Source organism: Euprymna scolopes, chromosome 41, assembly GCF_053919585.1.
Source record: "Euprymna scolopes isolate OS-2025 chromosome 41, ASM5391958v1, whole genome shotgun sequence".
Classification (NCBI taxonomy): Eukaryota; Metazoa; Mollusca; class Cephalopoda; order Sepiida; family Sepiolidae; genus Euprymna; species Euprymna scolopes.
The window spans coordinates 15,129,797-15,149,463 of record NC_136522.1 but is presented as its reverse complement, the minus strand read 5'-3'; the positions used below and the strand labels follow the sequence as shown (position 1 = coordinate 15,149,463).

The following is a 19,667-nucleotide window of genomic DNA, read 5'->3' as shown; positions in this document are numbered from 1 at the left end:
TGTTTTTAACTCATTTCAAAGTGTTTTTTTAACATGTTTTATTAACTGTTTGCTTGTGTGTATATATATATATATATATATATTTACTTTTTAATTCACGATTCTGTGATAATATATACGAAATCTGGACAAATTAAAATTTTATATCTAAGCGTATTTTACAACCGGGCAAAGCCGCAAACTTCCCTCACCTCCCATGAGTAAAAAGTTTATTTGTATTCTAACTCCTTTTATTCACATTAGAAACAGGAAATCATTTAGACTAGTGGGAGGGGGGGGGTAATCACAACATCGAAAAAAAAAACACAAAAAAAACTAACGTAAGGCAAACGAATGATGTTAAATGTAAAAATCGAAAAAACAAAAAAGAAAACAGAAAAACGAACGTTAAAACTAAAAACCAAAAAAAAAAACGTGAAAAATGGCTTAAATAAGCCTGTTTCGATATTAAAATGAAAAAAATCGAAAAAAAAAAATCTCACACCCGATTCGAACCCAAAACGTTTAGATAATGAACCAACGTGCTAACCAACTTAGCTAACATGACGTACATGAAATTTAGTCAGTTCTTCAACTATTTAAACTAAATCAGGTCATGACGTCATCTGACGCATGCGTAGAACCGGTCATCGTCATGAGAGAACAGTTTTTGTTGACCCCCCCCCACACACACACCTGTAGAAAATTGTCGATTTCAGGGTGAAAAAATGAACATTTTTGGCCAATTTTTCGATATTTTTTGGTCGAAGGATGGAGCTTCAATATGATACCAATTTTTGTTCTGTCTGTCGAAAGTTTTTAGCGAACACACATACACACATACATACATACATACAAACATACATTTTCGCTTTTATATTTATAGATGACAATATTTCTCCCTCTTTTCTTTTTTTCTCTCTCTATTTCTCTCTTTCTCTCTCTTTGATGTCACCATTATGTTTCCCTCTCTCTCTCACACTCGATCTCTCTCACTTAATCTCTCTCTTTAACACTCTCTCTCTCTCCCTTTATAATACATCTCCTTTTGTCGCTCTCTCTTTCTCCCTTTGTCACTCTTGCTCACTCACTCTCTCTCTCTCTTTGTCACTCTCTCTCTCTCTTTGTCACTCTCTCTCTCTCTTTGTCACTCTCTCTCTCTCTTTGTCGCTCTCTCTCTCTCTCTCTCTTTGTCGCTCTCTCTCTCTCTCTCTCTTTGTCACTCTCTCTCTCTCTCTCTTTGTCACTCTCTCTCTCTCTCTCTTTGTCACTCTCTCTCTCTCTCTCTCTTTGTCACTCTCTCTCTCTTTGTCACTCTCTCTCTCTTTGTCACTCTGTCACTTCCTCTATTTATCACTCGTTTCTTCTCTTTCTTTGTCTCTCTTTTTGTCACTCTTTCTCTCTTTTCACTCCCTCTCTTTGTCACTCACTCCCTCTCTCTCTCTCTTTGTCACTCTCTCTCTCTCTCTCCCTCTGCCTTTGTCACTCTCTCCCTCTCTCTTTGTTATTCTTTCCCATTGTCACTCAGTCTCTCCTTTTCTGTGTCACAGTCTCTCTCTCTTCCTTCTCACTCTGTTATTTTCATTTTTACTCTCTCTTTGGTTCTATTTTTCTCTCTGGTTCTCTTTCCTTTTCTCTCTGGTTCTCTTTCCTTTTCTCTCTGGTTCTCTTTCCTTTTCTCTCTAGTTCTCCATTTCTTTTGGGTACTCCTTCTTTGTTTATCATTAACTCTCTCTCTCTCTTCCTCTTTTCTTCCTCTCTCTCTCTGGCAGCGTAAGATGTATATGTAAACATCAGACTTTGATGCTATGGCTACATTAAAAGAATAGATGAGAATTCTTGGTTAGACGTAGAACAGTTGAGGTAGCAGGTTCAGTTTACAAGAAGGCGATGGAAAACATGTGAAGAAATAAGGATAGACTTGAGACAAAAAGTGATAAAGACTTGATACGTGATCGATCAGTTTAAAAGTCAATTTCTGAAAGCCGTCCAACACATGCCAACCCATAAAAACAACATTAACCTCAACACGATCATGATCCTCTTGTTTTGTTGATATTTTTCTTGTCTGTTTTAGGTACAATTTGTGTACGGACATGATCGTCTCAGAAACCATTGGGGATGGGACAACACTCCTCAGTTCAGGACCAGGTAAACTTTTTGGTGAACTTCCGCTATCCGATGAGCTATCTGAAGACACGGACATTGGTCGGTTGATACTGACCAGTTGTACATCTGTCTATATTGCTTTGCCCATGTTTAGCAGCAAAGTCTACGAAGTGGAAATAGTTTCAGATAATCATAATTTCAAGGGACAGCAACGGACTAGCATTTACCTTGTCCTAACAAAGTCCTTCATTCAAGATCTTGGATTGACTTCAAATGTTTACCCAGACGTAGAATTACAATTTCAACTCAACCGACACTCATTCTTTCTCATGCATTTTGCACTCGACAATTTGGATTCCATCGATATTGTCTTTCCGGATCCAGTGAAGAACATTTTTTCGCAGAAAACTAAACCAACCAAATGCAGGTGAGTCCAAGTGTTTTCTTTCTTTTTTTATTTTTATATATTCACTGAAGCTGATTGTGAAATGTGTTTTTCAATCAAAAAAATCAACTGTTGTCATTGTCTCGATATATACACTTGGCAGCAATAATAAACACACAGATGGTTATAAAATATTTGTTTATTCAAAATAATCTTTTCGGTTTCAGAATGACAGTTTTGACATTAGCGATGGTGCAAGAGGTAGGGTTGGTGTGTTTTGTCGTGGAGAAAAAGTGTTGCTTAGCGCTCGCCGTCGTGATCTCTCTCTCTCTTCTCCATTTTCTAAACGTCTATTTTATTGGGACAGATGACATCAACATTCCACCATGCATTGTCTTGAAAAGTCTGTCAGTCTCGCTGACCTAATCTTCGAGGATTCTATGCCTTCCCATTTATATATATATTTTTTTTTTTTTTTTTACATCATTCCCGGGAGCACCTGCATCCAGGCTTCTGACTGACTTTCCTTTGATGTCATTCCCGAGCAACTAGATTATCCAACATTATGACATATCAACCCTTTTTAGGGATTATTTAACTTCAAAATATCTTTTGGAAAAAGATCTCTTTGTTCATATTTTATAGCATTTGTTCCTTTTTTTTCACTTGGGAGTCACCACTTATCAAGGCTCGAAGGCCACTCGAGGATAAGGGTTAATGAATGTAAAGTAATAGTGCAATAACTGATGGTGTAAATTGGGTAAAATAGACAGCTCCACAAGAACTTGTTTACATTGGATTTGAAGGCTACCATGTTGTATTCAACTGGGAAGGATATTAAGCACTTTGAATTAACATATACCACTTACCAAATATAATCTATATATTAATACAATAGCGCGTGTGTTATTTTGTATGTCATGCTTACATCTTTTTTTCTTCTGAGTGACTGTCATTTAATTGTTATGATCATTTCTTATAATGAATAATTTTACTAAGAATTCTTTATAAGTTTTGGTTTCGGTTTTGATTATAGCTGAAGGAACTCAAGTTATATATATATATATATATATATTAGTGATGAGATTATTCTAAAATTTTTATCAGTTCTGTTCTAAATTTCTGATTCCGATACAGTTACCAATTCCAAATCCGATTCTTTTAAAATGATTTGTTGTTTTCTTTGAAAAATTTCGAATTGCTAGGTAATTTCCGCATATCTGTTTTTCAAAGGTTTTCTTGTAATTGATTGAAAATTGTAAGACAAAAGATTTATTTTAATTTGAAAACAAAGCCAGATTGTATCAGTTCGTTAGTGTACAAAATGCTACTTGAAAGTTTTCATAAACAGTTGAAAATAGTCGACGATTGGTAAACCAGATGACAAAATGATCTAAGAACAAAATACTTAACCATTGTTACGAACAAATTTCTAAATGATGTTACTATTTAGAAAACCATTTTTAACATGAGGAGGGTGCAGGCTTTGTTGACTATTCTGTGCCTTCTCTCTATGAATGGAGTTAAAATTTTGTTTGTAAATATAAAAATTTGGTGGGTTATTAAATTGATTTGCTTTGCTGTAAACAAAAATAAAAACTAGATGCAAATAATAATAATAATAAATATAATAATGACAGTTTTAGATTAATACTCTTAGCTAAATCCCTATTCCAAAAAGAAATATTATTTTTATAGGTGATTACGTGCGAACCCCATAAAAAACTTGACAGAAAGAAAAGCAATAATTGTAGTTGGTTGGTTGGTTGTTTTGTTTTACGGCATATCAACCCTTTTTAGGTCATTTAATGCCGAATCCAGTGATTTTGAAGAACAATTTTTTAATAGAGGATATTTGCTTTTTTCAAGTCGGTTTCTATTTAACCCATAGTTGAGACCCTAACAAGTACTACCAGTTCGGGTCAGAGTGGACCTGGGAGCAACGGCTCCACACTCCCCAAAGCCCGCAAGCTGGGGCCTCACCATTGAATATAGTTTAAGGTCATATCCATTTAGAGTGGAAGATTAATTTCAAATGTACATTTAACGTACAATAAGCAGTAATTCTTTTTCAGGATGCCAGATTTCAATCTGCCATTTTGGTTTGCCAAAAAATATGCCAGTGCAGTAAATTTCATTCCATCATAAAAACAAATTTCTACAGAAATTTTTTTTTTACATTTTTATCTCGTGAATGAACATAAAATTGCATATGAAAAACCTTGTTTATTATTTTTTAAATCCAACAATGGAGCTGAAGTCGATGCTAATCTTCTAAAACAAAATTAACTTTCTTGATAAATCTCATATGGCCGTTTATCAAATAGGTGCGGAAAGCTTTTGTAAAATCTGTTATATTGAACAGGCGAGTGAACTCTAGAATTTTGCTTCCCATAAAAACTAATAAAAACAAATTAAATTAGGCCTGGAGAGTCAATGCTACATCTGGGAATGTGATACATTTTATTCAGTTTTCTTCATTAAATATGTGTGGAATAACAATTGCCACAGTCGTGAAGGATTTCCAGCCATTACTTTTGTAATTATTTTGTCTATCTTTTTTTTTTTTACCTTGACACATTTTGATTCATTTCTTTTCAAAGAAAAAATAAAATGTTTCAGAGGATGTGGTGATCAGACAACACCAAGGTCAATTAACGCTAGAAAAAAATGTCCAAGCATTTAAAATCTTTTGATATTAAAGTGTGAAGTCTGTAATAGGGATTATATGACTGTTTATCAAATAAGTGCGAAAAGCTTTTTTAAAATCTGTGATATTGAACAGGCAAGTGAACTCTAAAATATTTATTTTGTTTCTCATAAAAATTAATAAAAATAAATTAAGTTAGGCTTGGAGAGTCAATGCTACATGGTACATTATATTCGCGGTTTTCTTTCTCAAATATGCTTGAAATAACAATTGCCACAGTTGTGAAGGATTTCCAGCCATTACTTTTGTAATTATTTCTTACCTTGACACATTTTGATTCATTTCTTTTCAAATCTTTCACAATTTTCCATCATTTTCACTTCAGTAATCACCACAATGCCACATTTACTCCATTGAACTATTCTGCTTGAAATATCCAAAATGCTTTTAATTGAATTTAATTTAATGACCGCAGGAGATCAAAAGTAATGAAAAAAGGAAATTCTAACTCAAAGAGGAGACACTAAATTTGTTTCAAACTAAAAACGCACTTTAAGAGAAGTTTAAACAAAATTAAATTCATTCAGGTATGTAGAAGAGTCTTGCCTTTGGTAACATTTATTTGTTGCATATTTGTTTATCATTTCTTTTCTTTTTCTGTTGATTACAATAATGAATGTTCCAATTCAATTTTTCTTTTTGGAGACGTTTTAATATGATTTCCTTTTTAATTAAGAAAATCTTTGTTTTCTGTTCATGCATTTTATCCAACCAAATATTTTCATCTATATTTTTCATTTGCGTCCAAAGAGAAGCGCCATAAAACTTTAATTATTTCAGATGAAGCTGATGACAGACACCGCCAATGTACAGCTGACGCCAACGAAATTTGAAAATCCCGTTCAGAGCATTTAGAACCTTTTAATAATTAAGTGAACTCCCTCGAATGAGGGCATGTACACATTTAGCGAATAGATGCAAAATTTTACAAAGGGAATAGGCCAGTTATCTCAATAAATGTGTAATAAATTGAATCAATGTTAAATCAGTAAATGAGATTTATAACTCATTCTGTGACCCTTCTCAGTCTTGTGTTGTAAATGAGCTACTTCTATAAAAAATAAACAATTTGTGCTTGTTTCATTTTTTTATTGTTCAAAAAAAAATTTTTAAAGAATCGGTTTGGAAATTAGACTATAATTTTTCCGATACCGATTCCGGTACACTAAAACGTTCTGATTTTTCCAATTCCAATTAATTGCTCCAACACTAATATATATATATATATATATATATATATATATATATATATATATATATATATATATATATATAGTACTGTTTCGCTGTTTCACAGCTCATCAGTGTGGCTAGACAAGCAACTACATCAAGCCAGGATTAAAACCCGACCGTCTGTACGACAGTCAAGGCTCCTAACCATTATGCTATCGGTGGCTGCTGAGCGAGTCGTGAGTTTAACGATGTTTTGACATCGCCCGAAATACCTAAGCTTGATTTGTTTACACAAAGTGCATCGCTTAAATATATATATATATATATATATACATACACATATTTTTTTTCTTCATAAGTTTGGATTTCGGTTTCGATTCCAGCTAATGCACCCAAATTATATGGATATATTTTTTAATTTTTTAAATCACAACATTATAATATATAAAAATCGATAAAATATTAACTCTTTAATAATATATACGAACTCTGCATGAATAAAAATATATTTAAGCGTATTCTAAGACTGGACTTCACCAGGCGTCCCTGCTAGCTTAGGTAAATGCTGTTGGAATTTTAACAAAAAAGCTGCAATAATATCATGGCATCTCCAATTACACTGAACATCCACAGAATGCCAACATCAATATATTACATATGAAAGAGTCCGCTGTGGAATTTCAACAGGTCTCGCTAGTTATTAATGATTACTGTTATGGCAGCCTGGCAAGGCCATCTGCGTTGTTTAAACAAAGGACAAAGAAGTGCTTTCTCCTGGGTTGACTGAAAAAAATTTGACTGACAAATGGACGGACGGACGGACAAAATCTCTCTCTCTAGATATAAGATTTATTTCTTCATTATTTCTTCTTTTCTTCAGTTTTGTTCCAGTCTTCAGGTTCGTTTCTTATTTAGAAGTCCCTTATATTAAAATACCAAAAACAAGGAAAGTCTGATGTACATATCTGTATCATATTCCTAAAACCATGTAACTTGATCAAGTAGTTCTATTTTTAAATAAATAAAAAAAAAAGATCAAATTTTATGCATAATTAAAGTGCGGCTGTCTTGCTCACCATTTTGAAAACAAAAAATATGAAGGGAGATCATTAAACTATAATCCATATTAGATTTGTGTTGTAATGCCTACGAATTCCAATTAAATTGCTTAAAAATTATTTTCTTTATAAAAATAAAACTACTTGATCAATTCACGTGATTTTTGGAATATGATATTTTTGTTTTATCATAATGGGTATGTACATCATACAGATTTTTCTTTAATTTTGCTTTTTAATATATTCATTCCGTTTTTTTTTTTTATTTCTGTTTGTCTTTTTTGTTGTTGTTGTTTTTTTTTTTTTTTTTTTTTTTTTTTTTTTTAGTTCTAACATGTTTTTAGCTCCATTTTGGTTTCAAATTTTAAAAACAAAAAAAACAAACTATTTCTTAGCACTATATATATATATATATATATATATATATATATATATATATATATATATATATATATATAGTTGACAGCCCAGCGTTGCCTGGTTGTACAATACGCTTAAACATGATATTATAATTCATGCAGATATGTATTATTATAGAATCAATCCTCTATTGATTATTATATAGTATAAGGAATAATTTGCTTGGCTGACTAATTTGCAAAAAAAATTAAAAAATGATGATAATGTTGTTCATTAAATTTCGTCTGTATTTGTTTACAATACCATGTCAGCTGATATTTGGGCTTGATGATGAATGCCCTGGAAAAGTCACTTCTGATTAATGTTTAGTTTTAAAATATGCAAAGAAAGAAATGATTTGCGTCGATTTTAAATGATACTTTTTCTTTTATTGTAAACTGAACTCATTGATAAGGAAAAATTAAAATAAAATGGTGAGCTACACCCGGGCTTGAACAAGAGATCATTCGATCTGTAGTCGAATGCTCAACCACTAAGCTATATCTCCAGATTATAATATGTTTTTGTAAGAAAAAATGATTTGTTGCAATTTTATTATCTCCCTTGCTGGTGTATAGTCACCTGTAAAATTCTTTTTTCATCAAGAAGAGAAAAAAGCTATTTTTAAGAGTGGATTTTTTTCGATTTTATTGAATGAATTTCTCTGCAAAACCTATCTAAGAACACTGCCAGACATATAGATTAGTTTTATGTGAAATTTGCAAAAAATAGGCTCAGTCATTTTGGAACCTATAAGGATATCTCTCTCTCTCTCTCACGCGCGCGCGGCTCTGTCGGTGGGGCATTAGAATACGCCGACTGCCCCCCTGCAGAGGGTAAAAGTCCCTCAATGGGGGTCCTGGATATGACCTTAAACTATATCCAGTGGTGAGGCCCCAGCTTGTGGGCTTTGGGGAGTGTGGAGCCACCCTTTAATTACCATTGCTCCCAGGTCCACTCTGACCCGGAGTGGTAGTACCTGTTAGGGTCCCAACTATGGGTTAAATAGAAACCGATGTGAAAACAACAAATATACTCTATTAAAAAAATTTTTCTTCAAAATCTTTGGATTCGGCATTAAATAACTCGAAAAGTGTTGATATGCTGTAAAACAAAAACAACCAACTACACACACACACACGCACACAAAGTGACTTTTTTTTTTATAATAGTAGAGATATATAATTTATTAAATAAAAATTTTCACAACAAATTATATTTCTGCAAATTATAATTTGATGAACATATATATTCTGACACTTTATTAAACAGATTAATTAGATAAATACTGTTACAGTTTTAACAAAAGGCCTGCAATAATATCGTGGCATCTCCATTCACGCTGAACGTCAGTAGAATGCCCAGCAGCAATATATTACATATGAAAGATGCCACTGTGGAATTTCCACAGGTCCTGCTAGTTTGTATTATTGTCATTTTTATTACATTATTATTACTTTTAATTTTTTTTTTTTTTCATCACCTTAAATAAGAAAGTTTTGTTTTTTTTAAATCTTGATTTCAATATGCCCACTAAACAATTTTTTCCTTGACCCTTTTCAAACTCACTTTCGCCTGTCTGGTTGTCTGAATTCTCCTCCCCTCCCGCTTGCATTTTTTAATTTTTGACCCTCGCCTCGATATAAGGCTATACTCGAGTCTTTCTTTTCTTTGCTTTTTTTTTTAAATTTAAAAAAAAATTTTTTTTTTTAATTTTTTTATTTTATTTTATTATTGGTGTATAATTTATAATTTTACTAGCGGCGGAGGGGGGTAGGTGGTGTAGTAAGGAACCCTGAGACTGGCTGACCGAAACATGCTCATGAATGTGTAGTGAGATATAAATGCTTATATAAAACAAATAAAAAAGTGTGTATGTAAAAATATACGTACATACAGAAGTGAGAATATGTGAGGACACTTTTCATTTATATATACTCAACACATTTTTGATCTACAGACTTGAAATTTAGTATATAGGATATTCAGACATGTGGAACACTTTCTAATCGGTTTTCATCCAGAAAAACATGGGTTGCTAAGAGGTCAAAACTAGCAAATTGGTATGTGGGTGGGTGGGGGAAGTCGTCGGTTTTTATGTTTGTCAGCTGTTTCACGACTGCGCATGCACAAACAAGAAACATGACAGCTTCTTTATGTTAAGAATAAGATGTTTTGAAAACAATTTGTAAATGTTGTGTCAAGCTGGTATAATGGTTATCGTACTTGAATCAGTGGCTTTAGGTTTTGGTTTCAGCTCAAGTATTTTTTTTACTAACATAATACTCACATGCTCATGTCTCAGTTTCTGTATGAATTAAAATATAATATTTATGTATATTTTATGACTACTATATGCTATAGTATATATATATATATATATATATATATATATATATATATATAAAATCCAAGGTCAAAAAAAAAGGATCAAAAAGTGCTTTATACTGAAGTAGAGTTACATCTAATTTTTATCTTTTTTACCTTTTAGTGAACACAGAGCAGTTTGTTTCAGTAGACACAGACAAAGCATCCAACCTGCTTCATCATATATATATATATATATATATATATATATATATATATATATATATATATATATTTGTACACGTCCCTAAATATGTTGTGACTATTTAGACGCAAGGGAGAAAATTCTTCCTAATTCATACAGAATATAATTAAAATAATAAAAATAAAATCGGCAGAAAAATATTAATATATAAGTAAAAAGTAAATATATTTGTAAAACTATATAAAAAGTATTTGTAATAAATGTCAATATATAAGTAAAAAAAAAAAAGTACATATTTTAAAACGTTTATTCTCTCTCTTACAGTTCTAAGCTTTTAAATAAAGAACAACTGATTGCTGTGAAATACATCGTTAGCCAACGGGAGAACTTCCTCTGCCCATTCATTCTAAATGGCGCTTACGGCACTGGAAAAACGGAAACGCTTGCACAAGCAACAATGCAATTGCTCGACACTCAACCAAAAGCCAGGATTCTAATATGCACACAGTGTAACAGGTAAGTAAAGAAAAATGCTCTGAAGTGAGCGGAACTTTCCAAGTTTTTATTGTTTATATGACACCAAATTATTACAATTATTTTAGAAACTAGCTGAAGTACATGTCTATGACAGGGTCTAAATTTTTACAATGATTTTAGAAACTAGCTGAAGTACATGTCTATGACAGGGTCTAAATTTTTACAATGATTTTAGAAAGTAGCTGATGTACATGTCTATGACAGGGTCTAAATTTTTACAATGATTTTAGAAAGTAGCTGATGTACATGTCTATGACAGGGTCTAAATTTTTACAATGATTTTAGAAAGTAGCTGAAGTACATGTCTATGACAGGGTTTAAATTTTTACAATGATTTTAGAAACTAGTGGAAGTAATTATCTATGACAGGGTCTAAGTTATTACAATGATTTTAAAAACTAGCTGAAGTACATATCTATGACAGGGCCCAAGTAATTACAATTGATAAGGACCGTCGTGTGTCTATAGAGACAATAAGTGCACAGTTTGATGTCAGTATGGGAAGTGTACAAATTATTATTCGCGAGGAACTGAAGATATGGAAGATTTGCGCAAAGTTTGTCCCAAGGGTGATCAGAGAAGATCAGAAAGAAAGATGTTGTCATGGGCATCAAGACAGTTCCCCACCCTCCCTGTAGTTTAGACCTTGCTCCCTGTGACTTTTGGTTATTTCCTAAGCTCAAGGAAAACGTTAGAGGCTGTCATTATTAGACAACTGAGGAAATGAAAGAGGCTGTGACGAGGGCAATGGCTACAACGATTGTAGCTCTGACTTTATGATCATGCAGACCACAACAAACCCTGAACAGACTAACTCTTTGATGCGAATAAAAAAAGTGACCATAGTTAATGACGAAATGTCAGGAGAGAACATAGCCTGCAAATATGATACATCAACATCTAAGTTGGTCTTGGTAGTGGATGGCTACAAATTTGAAACGGAGATGATAGCTGTACCGTACCCCACAGTTGGAATCATAAATACGACAAAATAAAGCTAACTAATATACCCCCCACCCAAAAAAAAAAAAAAAATAATGAAACAAAAAGAATATGAACTCAAAGTGGATATTTGCAAACAAATTGCAAATATGGCCTGCAGGAAAAAAATGACCAAAATAGACAGAGCTGTTGCAAATGCTAACGGGTAAAAATCCTACACAAAAGAAAAAGAAATTAATTGTACATCTGATCTTCCCCCTCCCCCTCCCCTGGTCTACTTTTCTCAATAACCACGCCTTGGATTTATTTAAAATTTTGCACAAACATTAGTCACGGTGAAAGTAAATTTTTGCACAAATGGATTTTCCGGGAGAACTTTGGTTTACCCCCCCCCCCCCCCCCGCGCCAAGGTAAAATTGCAGCAAAATCGTTAGTCCGTACTTTTTTCAATGATTTGTTTTTCAGTGCTTGTACAGTTTAATCAAGATATTAAAAAATGAAAATACCAAAAAGAATTTATATTGTACGTATTTGTTTTAGACTGGAGATCTCCGCAAAAAAAGTTCACTTAATTTGATCGAGTAGTTTTTTTTTTTACTGAGGGAAAAACATGTTTTTATGACAGCATGCAGTTGGAATTTTTAGAACACTCCATGGGGAGATAACTCGGTTTAAAGCGCCGACACTCCCTCCCCATCTTAAATACTAGCTTGATCAATTTAAGTGAATTTTTTTTTTTTAGGACTTCATTCCATAACGGATACATACAATATAACTTTTTTCAATATTTTTTTATGTCTGGATTAAACTGTACAAATACCCGTTTTTCTTATCTCACTTTTTTTCTTTTCTCCCCACCCCACTTCCATAGTCTATTTTTACAATAAACTTACTATAAACTTTCACATTCGTGCTTGCGTTCCTTTCACTGTGTTATTCGTTTTGAAAGAGTCTCCCCATTTCCTCTAGTTGAGCACAAGTTATTGAACCAAGACGACCTTTCCGTTTATTTTTCGCTTAATTTTTTATTTTTTTACGTAAGCGCCTTTACGTAATTCCAACGTGGGGCTAATCAAAACAGTTAAAAGTAAGAATTCATATATTATTACATTTTTGGTCCCCCGACATAGGAGGGGTTTGACCTAGTAGTTCACTTCCGTTTGTTTTTTTCATACTTTTCTCAATAACCATGCCTTGGATTTATTTAAAATTTTGCACAAACATTAGTCATGGTGAAAGTAAATTTTTGCACTAACGGATTTTCTGGGAGAACTCTGGTTTCTCCCTTAAGGTAAAATTGCAGCAAAATCATCTGTCTGTTCATTTGCTCGCACTTTTTTCAATAACCACTCCTTCAATTTAAAAAAAAAAAAATTTGGACAAATATTAGTCATGGTGAAAGTAAATTTTTCATTCATGGAGGGTGACCTCTCATGCTCGGCTTGTTTGATGTTAAATTCAGACTAAGACAACATTAATGAATCCCAAACAATGCCAGGTATAAGTAGTTTACTTATCTTCTCTTCATTTTTGTTTTCTAGTTCTGCGGATCTTTTTATTCTCAAACATTTGGACGAATACGTGAAGAAACAACAAAACCAAAAAATGTTACTTCGTGTTTATTATTCTGGAAGACATGTCGTGTCGGTCCCGTACGAAGTGCGTAAATACACTCTGATGTCATCCACGCAGGATCAGTTTCGGAACGCAGAAAAAACAGATTTTGTTCATGTCCGTGTTGTCATCTGCACACTCGAGAACTGCCATAAACTAATCAAACTTCAGCTGAAAGGGATGTTCACGCACATCTTTATAGATGAAGCGGCCCAAGAATTTGAAGCTAAGGTTTTGCTTCCCCTATCTTTGGCCACGAAGGACACATGTGTGGTCCTTTCCGGCGATTATCATCAAATGGGCGTTAAGGTAAGTGATGTGAAATAATAATTCTTTCCCTCATCTCTCTCTCTCTTTCCCTCCCCCTCCCTCTTTCCCTCCCCCTCCCTCTTTCCCTCCCCTCCCTCTTTCCCTCCCCCCTCTCTTTCCCTCCCCCCTCTCTTTCCCTCCCCCCTCTCTTTCCCTCCCCCCTCTCTTTCCCTCCCCCCTCTCTTTCCCTCCCCCCTCTCTCTTTCCCTCCCCCCTCTCTCTTTCCCTCCCCCCTCTCTCTTTCCCTCCCCCCTCTCTCTTTCCCTCCCCTTCTCTCTCTTTCCCTCCCCTTCTCTCTCTTTCCCTCCCCTTCTCTCTCTTTTCCTCCCCTTCTCTCTCTTTCCCTCCCCTTCTCTCTCTTTTCCTCCCCTTCTCTCTCTTTTCCTCCCCTTCTCTCTCTTTTCCTCCCCTTCTCTCTCTTTTCCTCCCCTTCTCTCTCTTTTCCTCCCCCCCTCTCTCTTTCCCTCCCCCCCTCTCTCTGTTTCCCCCCCTCTCTCTCTTTCCCTCCCCCTCTCTCTTTCCCCCCCCTCTCTCTCTTTCCCTCCCCCCTCTCTCTCTCTTTCCCTCCCCCCTCTCTCTCTCTTTTCCCTCCCCCCTCTCTCTCTCTTTCCCTCCCCCCTCTCTCTCTCTTTTCCCTCCCCCCCCTCTCTCTTTTCCCTCCCCTCTCTCTTTTCCCTCCCCCCCTCTCTCTTTCCCTCCCCCCCCTCTCTCTCTCTTTCCCTCCCCCCTCTCTCTCTCTTCCCCCCTCTCTCTCTTCCCCCCTCTCTCTCTTCCCCCCTCTCTCTCTTCCCCCTCCCCCCCTCCCCCCTCTCTCTCCCCCTCTCTCTCTTTCCCCCCCCTCTCTCTCTCTTTCCCTCCCCCCTCTCTCTCTCTTTCCCTCCCACCCTCTCTCTCTCTTTCCCTCCCACCCTCTCTCTCTCTTTCCCTCCCACCCTCTCTCTCTTTCCCCCCTCTCTCTCTTTCCCTCCCTCTCTCTCTTTCCCTCCCCCCTCTCTCCCCCCCTCCCCCTCTCTCCCCCCCTCCCCCCTCTCTTTCCCTCCCCCCTCTCTCTCTTTCCCCCCTCTCTCTCTTCCCCCCCTCTCTCTCTTTCCCCCCCTCTCTCTCTTTCCCCCCTCTCTCTCTTTCCCTCCCTCTCTCTCTTTCCCTCCCCTCTCTCTCTTTCCCTCCCCTCTCTCTCTTTCCCTCCCCTCTCTCTCTTTCCCTCCCCCCTCTCTTTCCCTCCCCCCTCTCTTTCCCTCCCCCCTCTCTTTCCCTCCCCCCTCTCTCTTCCCCCCCCTCTCTCTTTCCCCCCCTCTCTCTTTCCCCCCCTCTCTCTCTTCCCCCCCTCTCTCTCTTTCCCCCCCTCTCTCTCTTTCCCCCCCTCTCTCTCTTCCCTCCCCCTCTCTCTCTTTCCCTCTCTCTCTCCCTCCCTCCCCCTCTCTCTCCCTCTCTCTCCCTCTCTCTCTCTTTCCCTCTCTCTCTCCCTCCCCCTCTCTCTCTCTTTCCCTCTCTCTCTTTCCCTCCTCCTCTCTTTTATCCCTCTTTCCCTCTCTCTCTTTCAGGGTTTTATGGATAAAAGATGGAAAATACAAATAAGCAGGCAGAGCTTTATCAAATAATGAGCCGACCAACCAACTAACCCTAACCCTTGACGCACACCTATCAACAGACAACGTTTTACAAAGCTAACGTTATTACACATGTCACAAAGTACAACTGATTAACACACAATTTTTTGAGTTTGTGTATTTTACTGTTTCAGTCCAACACCTCTTGGCAGACAATGTATTTTTTGCCCTGCTTTTTTTTTTTTGAAGGGTCTCTTTTTATATATCATTTCGCTGACTTCTTTCTTCAGTGACGAATCGCTGTATGTCACAATCATGAGTTCTTTAATGAGCATATATTATTATAATATTTAAAAAGGAGGCTACATCCAAGAAGCCACTCTCCTATTTTGTCCATGGTTGCCAGATTGGCCTACGTAAAGTCAAATTTTTCAAAGTTGGCCTATTTTGAAGCAATTTGTGTTTCAAAATTTGTATTTGGCCCATTTCAAAGTGTAATCCAACTTAATACAAAGTAATAAGTCTGCTACCCATGTTCATACATAATTACATTTCCGTATTTTATTGTTTGGGAAGACTTATCCTTTTTGAAACTTTAGGAGCCAGAATAATTTTTATTTAAATATACGAAACTAACTTGAAAAATAATGAAAAAAATACAGAATTTTATTAAGTGATTACCCCTTCCCCCATATTATCGCCAAGTCATTAAATACCAAGACCTGATCCATGCAGGCAGGCAAATTTTTTTCTTTCTTTTTTTTGGGGGGGTGGGTGGGTGGGGGTCACTCGTCCACATATTTCATTCTCAACACTTGATTTTTTTTTTTTAAAACCTGTATTTTATAAAACTTTGTTTCATTTCCTTTATTTTCCAGGTCCATTCTACTGTAGCTCGCCAACAGGGCCTTGGAGTATCCATCATGCAGCGACTTTTCAAGCACTACGCCAACCACCCTCATCAGAACGTGAATGCTGATTCCCCTCTGCACACACACCTGGTGCATAACTATCGCAGCGTGAAAGCGATCAATCAGTTTATTTCCACCTGTTTTTATGGCATTGCAACCAATCAGCAGGAGCTGAAAACTCTGCCGTCTATTTCCAGATTGAAACCCTTACAATTTTATGCTGTGTCTGGTATTGAGTCCCATTACCACAGCAGCCCGTCATATTTTAATGAAAAAGAAATTATCCAAATCGTCGATTGTGTGGTCAACATGTCGTCAAATTGGCCGAAAGAACTTGGATCTTTTAATCCAAAATCTATTTGCATCGTGAGTTCTTACAAAGACCAAGTAAGTTGCAATTCACTCGGATGACAATTAAGCCCTCTCGACATGCTTTTGAATTTTATTGTTCACTTTTTTCTTTTCTCAGTGATTTGAGAGGTATGAAATGATAGAAATAATAATAAAGACATAGTGCTTTCTCCAGACGATTCATTTCAATTGGGGCCAAATAGAGGTCAGAGCGATGATGATGATGAAAAGAGAAGCTTAGTTTTTAGGTGCATTAAAATTAACTAGCTACCTTTTAGTACGCTTTGAAATGGAGTACAGTTGCCACATCTGGGCAGGAGCTGCTTGGCGCGCTCTATCCAGCTTTGATAGCGTTCAAAACTGACTTCGAAATCTAGTAGGTGATGCCCTTTTCTTTTCCCTACAACCTCTTTCTCACAGACAAGATGTTGCGAGTCTGTCTTTGCTCTATCGTAATTTTCATGGTAAGTGCTCAATTGAACTTCAATCTATGCCCCCCCCCCTCCCCAATCTTTCACCAAAAGCACTCGACTAGCTACAACCACTATATACGATTTCCTCCAGTCTCTAATTGTGCCTAAATCTAAACGCAGATTTCATGAACAAAGCTTCTTTCCCAGAACTGCCCGCCTCTGGAACACTGTTCCACTGGCCTGCTTTCAGGTTGAATACAACATGGTAGCCTTCAAATCCAATGTAAACAAATTCTTCTTTTAGCCTCCCCATGATTAATCAAACTCTACCCAATTTATGCCATAGACGATTACTACACTACCACCTTACATTCATTAACCTTTATCCTCTAGTGGCCTTCGGGCCTTGATAAGTAGTGACTCCCAAGTAAAAAAAAAAAAAGATTAGATGTTGTTATTATGCAGAGATGATAATGGTAGCCAGGACCTAAAGCTGGAGTTCATTTGCATAACGAGAATATGTCTAATAGTGAGTTTGACTGGGAATAGCATGTGGTCACTTGCTCATATAGATAACATGAAGCGGTGCCCGGCTCCAGTAGGCAATTGTTTCTAATAACCAATCGAGATTGAGTGTTTTGATCCAATCAGTTTTTCAAGCAAGTAAACATTGAATACTTGAGATCGTTTCTGTTGAACTAAATGCTGAAAATTCTAAGACTTTAAAAAAAAATACTTATACTTTGCCATTTTTTAACAAAAATGTCAAAGTAAAAATATTTTTTTGGTTCATTGTTTAAATAAATGAAAATTTCTCAATGAAGATAAATACTAAATATCAAACTTGATAATTTCATTATAATTTTTAAAATTAGATTTCATTCAACTTTCAGTGAGCATCTTTTTTAGTGTTAGGCTTGGTGTTGTTTGTAGCAAAGGGCAGATAACTCTGTACAAACAAACAACTGTCCATATTACAATGAAAGATTATCACACAAGTATTTTGATTCATTTCTTTTAGGTAAATCTGATTCGTTTGTCTCTGCGTAAACACGGTATGCGCCTAAGTCAAGTCGTTGTTGAACAAGTTGGAAACATTCCAGGTAAGTAATTCCATATATATTCATTTTAAATTATATACAAGTGTTAGTCAATAAATAAGGTGAAATTTGGGAAAGGTATTTTATTTGTAATGATTTTTATTCAATCCTAGGCAGTGTTAGGTGTTTCTGCCAGTGTATATATATATATATATATATATATATATAAAACACGTTTTTAATTTTTTTTATATAATCAATAGTACAACAAACATTTGAGATGTGATAAAAAGCGATATTAGACATAAAAAATCTAGTCTATATATCTATAAAAGTGAGAATGTCTGAGTGAGGATACTTCTCAACCTATATACTCAATGAATTTATGATTTATAGCCTTGAAATTTGGTATATAGGGTAATCAGACATGTGGAAAACCTTTTAATCAGTCTTTATCCGAAAAAAAGAGCTGCTAAGGGGTTAAAATTGAACAAATTGGGGAGTGCAGGGGGGTGGGGTCATTTTTATATTTTTATTTTTTTGCCAATTGTTTCATGAGGTTTGAAAATATTTTTTAAAGATTAGGGCAAGCTGGTCTAATAATTATCATACTTGACTCACTGTCTTTAGATTTTGATTTCAATCTCAACTGTTGTTTGGGATCCATTAAAGCTTCCCTCTCCCCTAAAACTCATCTTGGGAGAGGGGAGTATGTTGACGTATTTTATTTGTAATGATTTTTATTCAATCCTGAGTAGTGTTGGGTCTTTCTGCCAGTGTGTATATATATATATATATATATATATATATATTTATAAATCAATATAATATAAAATTATAATCATGATATTGAAAATTTATTCAAATTTAAAAAAAAACAAACAGTACTTGCACAGTTTAATCAAGACATTAAAAATGAAAATATCAAAAAAAAGGTTATATTGTACGTATCCATTTCGAACTGAAGATCTCCGAAAACAAATTTCACTTAATTTAATCGAGTAGTTTTTTTGTTTTTTTTCAGCGGAAAAACATGTTTTTATGAAAGCACGTTGAAGGCAGACATCTTGGATGTTTTTTAAAATTTTGTTTGAATTTTATAAATGACACGGGGAGATAACTCCATATAAAACGCTGACACTCCCTCCCCATCTTTAATATTAGCTTTTCTTCCTAAAAATCAAATCTTTTGCTCGGTATAATAACAAATTTTTTTTTCGCTGTAAAAAAACAAAACAAAAAAAAACTACTTGATCAAATTAAGTGAAATTTTTTCGGAGAACTTCATTCCATAACGGATACGTAGAATTTAAACTTTTTTTTTTTTTTTTGATATTTTCATTTTTTAATTTCTTGATTAAACTGTACAAGTACCAAACAAACTGAACCTGTAAGGAAGGTATACAAAATCTTAATTATTTGACAAGTGAGTACAAATAAAATAAGAAAAACCTTATTCCATGGAGTTTTGAAGAATGCACTTCTTCTCATCTGAGGAAAGAGGTTTGCAAAATATACAATAAATTTTGCAGGTTAATGCATCATCATCATCATGACAGGCTCCTTGCCCGGACCAATGATAGAAATAATACAATGATAGAAATAATACAATGATAGAAATAATACAAAAATCAAGATTAAAAACATAATAAAATATCCCCCTCTAGATGCATCATCA

At 35.2% G+C, this 19,667-nt stretch overlaps 1 protein-coding gene across 6 annotated transcripts in view; it reads left to right on the top strand.

Moving 5' to 3' along the window:
- Positions 1 to 19,667, top strand: part of LOC145266355 (uncharacterized) — a 142,555-nt gene that overhangs the window by 107,963 nt on the left and 14,925 nt on the right. For 5 of the 6 annotated variants that reach the window (XR_013864704.1, XM_080121975.1, XM_080121971.1 and 2 more), the window contains 6 exons: positions 2,057 to 2,515; positions 7,237 to 7,254; positions 10,650 to 10,841; positions 13,346 to 13,727; positions 16,153 to 16,572; positions 17,971 to 18,052. Coding sequence is in view for 5 of the 6 variants with exons in the window: in XM_080121975.1 (XP_079978101.1) it covers positions 2,057 to 2,515; positions 7,237 to 7,254; positions 10,650 to 10,841; positions 13,346 to 13,727; positions 16,153 to 16,572; positions 17,971 to 18,052 (1,553 nt within the window). In the remaining variant the exon portion in view is untranslated. The remainder of the gene's footprint in view (positions 1 to 2,056; positions 2,516 to 7,236; positions 7,255 to 10,649; positions 10,842 to 13,345; positions 13,728 to 16,152; positions 16,573 to 17,970; positions 18,053 to 19,667) is intronic. The other variant, XM_080121972.1, reaches the window with a different exon arrangement.